At 39.8% G+C, this 10976-nt stretch overlaps 1 protein-coding gene across 1 annotated transcript in view; it reads right to left on the reverse strand.

Annotated features, from left to right (window-relative positions):
• The window catches only part of LOC139731538 (leucine-rich repeat serine/threonine-protein kinase 1-like), a 91092-nt gene extending 88369 nt beyond the window's left edge, over positions 1–2723 (reverse strand). Inside the window, exon 1 of the mRNA XM_071642426.1 lies at positions 2409–2723. Coding sequence (XP_071498527.1) covers positions 2409–2723 — 315 coding nt within the window. The remainder of the gene's footprint in view (positions 1–2408) is intronic.
• Positions 2724–10976: the final 8253 nt, after the last annotated feature.

The following is a 10976-nucleotide window of genomic DNA, read 5'->3' on the forward strand; positions in this document are numbered from 1 at the left end:
CTAAAACTCGCCAATGTATTCATTCAACACCTAAAGCCTGTAATGCACATTGTAAGAGAACAGCTCTCTCCACAGGTTATTCCTAGTTGAGGTGATTTCTTGTAATTTTGTATAATGATAATGATATTAACTCTTTATGTGCCACGTTTGCACGTCCGACTCAGTCCACGGCGCGCCAACTTCACATATTCTGCTCAAACCCACAAACCCGCCCAAACCGATCGATAAATCGCCAAATGCCACAGTGCAATGAAAGCTTTTCTCGAGTTTCCATTCGTCTCACATATAGCTTGCATTTTATGTGGTGATTGACTATCAGGCGGTGTTCCTTTATAGATTTGTGTGTAAATTCTTAGTTCATGTCACTGTTTTGTGTGCAAAAGTCATGTCTTTACTGTAATGTAGCTACAACAGCATTGGTCATTTCAAAGAAAAACAATCATTGATTTGTCATAACATTTTCATCACAGAAAAGCTTGGTGTTTTTTCTACAATTTCGTTCACTACATGTCCGGTTAACAGAAATCCATAGAAGTTACAAGGATTTGAAAAACAGAATGTTTTCTCAAAGCAGGACTATCTTGGTGTCTCAGAATAGTGTGGCACACAGGGGGTTCCTACCATGGCACATAAAGAGTTCATGACCCTTTGGATATCATTTTCAATGCTCTGTTCAATACCAATCATTATCGATCTGATGTCTTTTGTGACCTTTTTGCATTGAAATGTGAATAGAGGACATGCATATAAAGACTAGTACAGAATGTAATTTCTATTACCATGTGATTTTCAACCACCTGAAATGACTGACATCCTGCCTATAGTGGCTTTCTCTCTCCAAAGGCCACCTGTGGTCCCTTCACACAGGTTTACAGTTTTTTCAGGTAGATTATACATAATATATTTCCTTTAATCTACTTAGACACAAAATACTCGGTATAAAGTAAGCCACACAGATCATAAAAATAATTTTTAGATTTACTGAAAGAGTATTCACTTCAATTCAATTGGAAAAAAAAATAACAGTCACACTGCCCTCATAATTGGTTAACAATAGATTTAATAGGGATAGACATGTGCATGTCCCCCTCCCACCGTGTGGAGTTTTTTTGTTTTTAAACTTCAAAATATGCAATTTGATGCACAAGCATAATCTTCTAGCTGTTTTCAAGGGAAACAATTCACAAAGAAGGGGAATTGTGACTTTCATTTTATCCTATGGCAGGTTTGCTACAAAATCAGTATATTCGAGTAACAAATCGGTAGCCGGCCGGCTAAAATCTCTATGTGTAAGTGGTAGCCTACCGCCCAAATTGTTAGAGTTGGCAAGTATTAAAAGCATTTACAGGAAATAAAACAAACATTCCTGTGCAGCTGTAGTACCTCTTCATAAACAGATTCAATAATAAACCAAGTCACATACCACTGGATATCATTCAGAATGCTTTCTGCATTCACACACTTCCTCTACAATGTCCAAAGTTCAACAGTGCAGTGACTAACTGTTCTAAAAAAAAATTGCCCTATGCAACCAGGTGTTCATTTTAACCCGATGAGGATGAGTTCCAAGTATACTCAGGCAAGTGTCTATAGGAAATGCGTGTTGTAGTAAAATCAGCCCGTTCTCAATGGGTTAAGTGACTATGACAGACTATGACAGATGTAAGCTATTAGACAGATGACATATTTCACTTGGGTGATAAGTTTCATGTAGGACAGACTGCTATTGCACATACAGTACCTACTTATGAACTCTTGAATGTGGATGACTATCATATGAAGATACTCGGTTTTCAATTGAAGAGTGTGAGATTACTCACGACTCTCCATAAAGACACTACTCTCTCTTGGGTGCAAAAAAGCATCCCCATTACATACCAGTACCATGTGCCTGCAGAGACTATAATAGTGATGATGTCAAAAGCATAACAAATAAAGGATACTGTAAAAGTGGTTTCTTTCGCGTACAGAAACTTTCGCAGTTTCCATCGGTGCCGACTTTTTCGCGTGTGTTTAAATTCGCGGTCGGTAATGATAGCGTTGTAACAAGCGACGAGTTCAAAACATTTTCGCGTGATGTTAAATTCACGGTTCAACCTCAAAGCGCGAAAATAAAACCACCGCGAAAGAAACCACTTTTACAGTAGTAAAATGAAATTAATGTTACAAAATAATAATAAACCTTTTTATCAAAACACTTTATATTAAACAATAAACATCAAATATGTATAATAAAAATAAACGTTTTTCAGGACCTGATGGGTTAACAACAGAGTTGGGTTTTTTTGCGTCATTCTGGAATGTCCCTTCATGCAGTAGAAAGTTCCATGAGAACATGGAAGACTCAGAATTAAGGTGGGAAATGTTATGACAGATGAGGGCGCCCTACTAGAAAAGTCCTGACTTACATATTTGCTGTAGATCTCTTTGGCACCGACGTTGGGGTCTGCTCCCGCCTCCAGTAGGATCCGCACACACTCCACACTCTCCTCTTTCTCCAGCACCTCAGCTGCACAGACAGCGTGGAGGGCCGTCCTCCCGTAGGAGTCCGCCTCGTTGATGTACTTCTGCTGGGATCCCCGCAGGAGGTCCTGGAGGAGACTGGCGTTGGAGTAGATGGCAGCCTGGTGCAGGAGCTTGGCCTTGAAGTCGGGCCGGAAATCGGCGTCCGCCGAGCCCTCGTAGCGGTGGGGGGCGCGGCGCAGGGTGGGACGCGACGGCATGGTCATCATCCCCGCCCCGCTGCCACTACCGCGGGCCCCAGCTCCATTCCCAGCCCCGGTCCCAGCCCGAGCCCCGGCCTGCTGGGGGGACGAAGTGCTAACCATGTCAGCAGTGTCTTGCGCTGCTGGATTCTTGCACCATTCTCATCCTATCTGTCAAAAAGAAGAACACCAAAAAAAAAAAAACAAATAAGCAAAATTTTCCATATTACAAGTTTTTCTTACTCCAAGTTTGGTGCAAAAAGGCTGCAAAAGTGCTGTAGTCCCTATAATGAGCTGGTGTTTACAAACTCAACTCCAAAATCACCCAGATGAAATATCAATACTGCAAAAGTGGATATTTTCACGCTCCTAATTTTTCGCACTTGACAGGGTATTAAAGAAGAGTTTCGCATGCCTTTCACTCTGCGGAATCAAGACATCAACCACTGGAATATAAGGCAAGCAAAAATATTTGCATGCTTTTATTTTCGCGCTAGTTTCTAGTTGCGAGAAATGCATGAAAAATTCAACACTGCAAAAATTTCCACCTTTACAGTAAACAAGATGAGCAAACACCTGCCATAAACATATCACTGACGGGGAAAAAATACTCCTGATGTTGCAAACACACATGAACGTTACGGTTGGTGTATGGTAGGGTCAAAGAGATTATAACACAAGAGGGCGTAGTCCAGTGGGGAGGCAGCCGCGCGAGGGAGCTGCCATTTCGCGCTGTGGGAGCCGCCATTGCACGGATCCTGTACAGTTATTAATCAGTAGATGGCAGCGCACTGTTTAATGCGCTCGACTTGAATATTCGGCGCAGTGACCTTGCGTTGTTTTATTGTGACGTCACAATGGTCATGTTAAAGCGTCATAATGGTGCTGATGTTGTTTGATTTTATGGCGTGATTGGGAATGTACGCGAAACAAACGTCATAATGCTCAACTACTGTCTAGTCTACACCCAAGTTCCCACTGTTTATTTTGCGAACAACAAAAAGGTCTGGACTCTACCAAATGGTTCAAATGATATTATATCATCGTAGAAACTAATATTTAAACAATTAACCACATTGTGATTCTGAAAATGAAAATGTGTAATGAAGAATAACATATCACTCCTGATATGATATGAGAAGATATGACTTGAACGTAGACTTAGATCCAGTGCCAGGAGCTGAGTGTGCGCTCCCTCTTCAATTTTGGACGCACTATTTGTACGCACGCGTATGGCGACTACTTACTCTATAGGTATAATCTCTTTGGGTAGGGTTCACACTTTCCAATTCTTCTTTGTTTGATGAAAGAACCATGCAAATCTCCACATTGGTTTTTGACCAGACATCTGCGCAATGCCGACACTCAGCAAACTTTGTACATGGCACGTTGCATGTACCCCGCGCTGGCTAGAAAGTAGGGGTGGGAAACTTATCTCTCACCTCAGAAGAAGTTTCACTAATCTACCTGGGTATCTAGAGATGCATGGTAGTACAAATTGTGAAGTATATGCAGCATTATTGATACGCACAACAGCCAATCGTCTCTTATACAAATACATGTATATATCTCTCATGTGGTTCCTTTCCAAACCGGAAACTATTACACGACAGTGGGAAGGACTCTTCAGCCAATCAGGCAACTTTTGAAACCTGCTATAAATCAATTCAGTCTGAGTATATCTAAACATATATATATATATATATATATATATATATATATATATATATATATGTAAACAGTGATATTAACCCGTTGCGGACAAGCTGATTTTGATGATAACACACATTTCCCATAGACACCTGCCTGAGTATACTCGAGACTAATCTTCAATGGGTTAAACAAAAAATTCAATTAAGTCTTGAAAACCATTCAGAACCAATACCAGAGAGTGGTATCACTATTTATTCTACTCACATTCTCATTTTAACAAAGAGAAGAACAAGCTATCTAAACCTCTTCACCAAGTACATCTCAAAATATTTATAAACCAAAGGCAACCATGGCAAACAATATACCATATCTCATGACCCTCTTCAGATTTAAATAATCAAAACTAAGATTGTTTTGTATATAGTTCTGATTGCAAAACCAGTGTAAGCGACCAAAACACATGTTCTTCTTTATAATGGGAAAGGAGGAGAAGGAGGAAGGGATATGAGGAGGAGGAGGTGGAAGAGGAGTTGGAGGAAGGACAGGAAGAGGAAGAAAAGGAGGAGGGGGAGAAGGAGAAGAAAGAGGAGAGGAGGAGGAAGTAGAGGATATGGAAGAGGAGGAAGAAGAGAAGAGGTGGAAGAGGAGAAGAAGAAGGGAAGGGAGAGGGAGAGGAAGGAGAGGAAGGAGGAGGTGGAAGGAGGAGGTGGAAGAGGAGGTGGAAGAGGAGGAGGTGGAGGAGGTGGAAGGAGGAGGAGGTGGAGGAAGAAGAAGAAGAGGTGGTGGAGAAGGTGGAAGAGGAGGTGGTGGAGGAGGTGGAAGAGGAGGTGGTGGAGGAGGTGGAAGAGGAGGTGGAAGAGGAAGTGGAAGAGGAAGTGGAAGAGGAGGAGGTGGAGGAGGAGGAGGAGGAGGAGGAGGAGGAAGAGGAGGAGGAGGAGGAGGAAGAGGAGGAGGTGGAGGAAGAGGAGGAGGAGGAGGTGGAGGAGGAGGAGGAGGAGGAAGAAGAGGAAGAGGTGAAAGAGGAGGAGGTGGAGGAGGTGGAAGAGGAAGTGGAAGAGGAAGTGGAAGAGGAAGAAGAAGAGGAGGAGGAGGGAGGTGCTTGATCTCATCTAAGCTTCTAGAAAAATTTATCTCTGCTGAAACTTTGCTATTGTGGATGGCGATAGTGATTTTGTATGTCCCTTGCACTAAATACACTGTATCTCTCTTCTCTCTCTCTCTCTCTTTATATAATGATAACAACTAATAATAATAATAATAATAATGATGATGATGATGATGATGATGATGATGATGATGATGATGATGATGATGATGATGATGATGATGATAATAATAATAATAATAATAATAATAATAATAATAATAATAATAATAATAATAATAATAATGATAATGATAATAAGGCCTTATTTACCCAAGGTAGCCTCTTCAGTGTTGCCACTGCTCTACCAGAGGGCCCTGCCATTATTATAACTCTAGCGTTGCCGGGCCCATTTATACACGTACACCTGGGTCGAGAGGAACATGTTGGGTAAGAACATCTTGTCTAAGGACATAAGTACTGGACTGAATTCGAACTCAGGTCCGCCGATCAGGAGTCGGAAGTCTTATCTGCTATATCACAGTGTGTGTGTGTGTGTGTGTGTGTGTGTGTGTGTGTGTGTGTGTGATAAAATGCCTATAATGGATGATTCCTCCTAGACACTTAAATGACGAAGGTGTTTTTTCTTCAGTTCTTCAGGTAAAAAAGAATATTACATTATTTAACCCGTTGAGGACGCGTCCCGAGTATACTCGGGCAGGCATCTATGGGAAATGCGTGTTGTAGCGAAATCAAACATCCTCAATGGGTTAATAATGAATTTCTAGAATGTCACAGAGACTCCAACTCCCCCGTTTTCGACGGGAGATCTCCCGCCGAAAGCCCATTTTTGCAAAATCTCCCGTTCTCCCGTTTGAGATTTGATTTCTCCCGCCCTGGCTCTGTGTCTCCCGGTGGAAAGGATTTCTTACTTATTGCCATCGTATGTTGAAAAAATAAGCCTTAGATAGCACCAGAGAACACCTACAACCCTAGGAACTTCGCGCTTCGCACACATCAAGTTGGAGTCTCCCGTTTGCTAGGGGTTTCGGGCGGAAGAATCTCCAGATCAGAAGGTGCTTGGGGTTGGAGTCTCTGATGTCACAACTTGCACAACTTATCTGATACACCTTAACGACAGGTCATGATGTTTACAAATCAGCACATATTTGAACCTGGAGCCCAACACCCTTGGTCCCTTTACTGTGTGTTTTGAAGAACTTCATAACAACCTATCCCTGAAAATGATCTCAGCCAAGTTTGGTGAAAGTTTGTTCATGCACATTAAAGAGAAGAGAAAGACTTTTAACCATCTGAACAATGAAGTAAATGCACAAAATAAAAACCTCTAGCTTAGAAGTGCATGCTGATGGCAGTGACAAGTTTGAAACTCCACTTCTTCTAAAGAATACACTGATAGTGAAGTATTCTCCACTGTAAAGTTTTAGCTATTTTGTAAATTTATTGTGTCATTGAGACGCAATGGATATTTTCATGTCCCTGCAGCACCTTGAAATTGAATGAGTTGAGCCTCAATTGATATGTTCCCCACAGCTCAACGAACTCTACGCAGGAATATATCATGGATATATCAAACATTATTATCCATATAGAGGATTTTCAGAGCCCAAATACAAGTGTTATTTTGTCGACGCACCTCATAACCTCTGACCGACTTAGAAAGTTTGTTGAACTCGACCAATATTTTTTTGCCGATGCAACCAATATGTGAAATATTGGACGGCAAGAGGGGGATTCCCCAAATTTTATAAACTGCACCGTGATTGGTTGAGAAATACGAGATGACCCGAAATATGAAGTAAAATCGTCTGTGATTGGTCAATCACGAATTAACTAAATAGTGTTTTTTTCTAAAATTCTGTGCTTATACAAACAAATTTCATACATTAATTAGTTAAAATTGTACATCAAAATACAGAGATCACTGTTTTATCTGGGAATGAAGTGAATTAACTTGCACTGAAGCGTGTACCATACCCCATGTCAGGATCAAGTACGGTATAGTAGGAGACCATACAGCACTCAAGGAGACAGAAAGGGTAAGTGAAAATATTCTTTGCTAAAATCCTCTGCAGGATAATAATGATAATATTGGATGTCCTATTTTTGGTTAATACAAGGAAATATTGGACTCGCTAAGCAAAATATTTCCTTGTATTAACCTCAATGCCATCCAATATTATATAAATATTGCACAAGGTATTAAAGGATAAGAAGACAATCACAATGTACATCACAATGTTATGGTAGATATAAATTGTATATACATGTATAGAAACCAAGAATATGCACGGTCTTTGCTATAACCCATTGTGGCCCCTGAGCAAAAAAGAAAGCGAAAACAAAACAAAACAAAACAAAGGCACCTGTAACAGAACACTGGTAATGACTACGCTCCATTGCCAATAAAACAGGAAGAAGTAAATAAAGGGCTTCTCTGCAACTATATTAAGCCCTGTACACAAAATGGTGCCATCAGTGTGCTGACAATGGGTTCAGCACTGCGCTCCTTGCAATTAGATGCAGGTGTTGCATGCAGGCAAAGGCTTTGAACAAAGAGAAGTTATGAGTGTCTGCTGTTCAACTGCATTGTTCCTGTAGGTTTTGGTTGAGGATTGGGGGAAGTAAATTTATTTTTCCCTACATAGGATAGAGGACTATGTGTTGGAAGGTCTATGCTTGACAGGTAGTTGCAACTAAAATATGACTGAACCTAACGCATACAGAAAGGCCAGGGGGGGGGGGGATTGCAAAATAGCACAGACATCAATCTCCTGTAAATTGCAACTTGAATATCATTTGTCTGTTTACTTGTAATTTTATTCAGCTAAAGCCAGTCTTCCCCCAACTTATCATATAAAATACATTTAGCTAGAATTACATACATCTGCAAATATGAAGCCCATCAAAGTTTGGGTTATTTCATATTTGGGGAACAGCGTTTTAAGGGGACAGAAAAAAAAAGATATTGCTTTTGGCATTCTGTAGTACATTACAATTCACAAACTATGATATTTAAACAGAATCATACTAAAAAGAAGAGCTGTGCTTTATGAGACTTGTCTGTAAAAGACCAATAGTGAGATGAGCAGTTAAATATTATTTACCAGGTAATGTACAAGTGAGAGGGCATTATTGGAGATGCAGCGAACTAAAGGGTAATAACAAAGGTGTAACATGCACAAGGAGCAGTTGAGTGTATGTTGCACAGCATTGTGAATACCCGATAGTGAGTTGCATCTTCACTATTGAAAACATCATGAACTTAAACTCGCCCATTATTTGTTTCATATAATGGTTTGATGAACTACTTCATATTCACCTTTATGGGTATAAATACCAGTCAGCTACACATACAGAATTTGCTTTTGAAAAAGCCAAGGTGTCTGAAGAAATGTTCCAGACACACTGGTACTGATATGAGATGTTTATGGTAAATAAATTATTGAGTGCATGCGCGCTTGTAACTGAGTGTGCATTACTAAAGCATGCAATTGTGACATCAGTGAGCGTGATTACAGCAAGCTACAGTCACACGCACATCTCTGAATGGTCATGAGTATGCAATCAATGATCAAAACTTATGCTCACTGGGCATGTTAGGCAAATTTAAAAACCGATCATGTGATTGCACTCAGCCAATCATTTGATCAGGATGATCCATATCACCATTTCATAAAAACTTTGGGGGGGGGGGGGGCATTTGTATCAATACAATCAATCGATGAAAACCTGAGTCATTCTATCAGCATTAATAAGAGAGGTAATTATCCTTTAGGTCCCCAGATAATTTTGCTTTTTCAGTGCCAAGAAATTTGAAGGGAATTTCCATTTTGATATTATGTTGCTTTGTGTGAAAACAGAAAAATCAGAGAGGTGGTTCACTGATCTTTTTTTTATCTTCCTTATAAAAAACTATTGTCAGATCTGTTCTAGGTATATGATAAGAGTAATAAGTTGTTGTTTTTTGCACATCCTCCTCAGTGGATAAGTTCTGACTGTGCCCAAATATTTGAGAAATGCAAAAAGTAAAGCAAAAGCCTGCGTACAGAACAAATTCAGAGCTGCTTAACACCTAGATGACAAAGAAATGCCCGTTTTTCTTGCTCTCTAGAATTTTACAATTCAAGGCATTTTAATAAGTATCATAATTTTTCCCCAAAACTTCCACTGACCAATTTTCTGATCTTCCTTGTTTCATAAGATGCAACATTATATCAGGATGGAATTTCCTTGTAACACACTCCAGCACTACATTTGTGGGTGTTTTTTCTCTCCTTTTTTGGAACAACATTAAACTACTTAGAATCCTTTGGGGACTAATGTTATAATATCCCAATGACAATGTATGTCAAAATGTTTCCCATGAGACTGAAGGAGTTAATCATCAATGTGGCTATTCAGTTCATTGTTATCTGTCAAAGTTAAATACAGAAAGAGATTGAGAAACGAAAAAGGACTGAGCCAAGATAGAAGAGAAAATTAAGACAATAATGGTATGTTTGTAAGTGAAGACAACTAGAGTATTTACTGGTAATCAGTTCTCTATTAACCCATACAGCTAGCTGCCACTGAATGGGATGTCCCATAGGTTCACACAAATGGGGCAATCACCGATCTATGGGATAATCCATAGTAGAAATGGCCTGGATGATGTCATCATTTATATATAGAGCTTTTAATATGTCCTGTGAACTCTGACCTAACAGTCCAGGGTCTCTTCCCTCGCTTCCTGTCACTATTCATATCAGAGGTTTGGATTGGCATTCACTTTTAAAGTTTACAGAATACTGTATATGCTGTCATTTTCGCGTACAGATATTTTCGCGAATGAGGTCACAGACATTTTCGCGAGATGTTGTTTTCGCGAATTGACACAGAGGCCTACATAAGCGCACTACTACCTTAGCGTATGGTGACATTTTCACGTGTTGTTAAATTTGCGGTCCAACTGAGATTCGCGAAATTCGCGAAAATTGAACCCTCATGAAAATAACAGCTTATACAGTAACAGAATAGGTCTACATCTATGCAAGATCGAATAATGCTGTACATGTAGGCCCTACATACTTTACTGTACCGTAGTCCTATCTGTAGGTTTATAAGTTAGTCCACTCTAGTTCACAGCAATATATCACTTTCCATTCCATATTTCTTCAAATCTGTAAGCATTATACTGTAAAAGTGGATATTTTCACGCAACTACTTTTTCATGCTCGGCCTGGTAAGAAGAGTTTTGCACATTTCCAATTCCGCAGAATCAACACAGGAAGTACTGGAACATATGGCATGCAAAAATATTTGCATGTTTTTATTTTAATGCTAGTTACTGGTTGCACAAAATTTCCACTTTTACAGTGCGGTACCCTATGAGTTGTACATCATTGGAAAGCTTACATCATGACAATTGAAAAAAAAAATATTGTCTTTCCATTTACTATAAACACTAGTTTCTCTTGAATAAGCCATGATCATTCCTAATTGTGTATTTCATTTGTAAATGTCCATATGAC

Source organism: Diadema antillarum, unplaced genomic scaffold, assembly GCF_040938485.1.
Source record: "Diadema antillarum isolate AM-2024a unplaced genomic scaffold, OU_Dant_1.0 scf00000022, whole genome shotgun sequence".
Lineage (NCBI taxonomy): Eukaryota > Metazoa > Echinodermata > Echinoidea > Diadematoida > Diadematidae > Diadema > Diadema antillarum.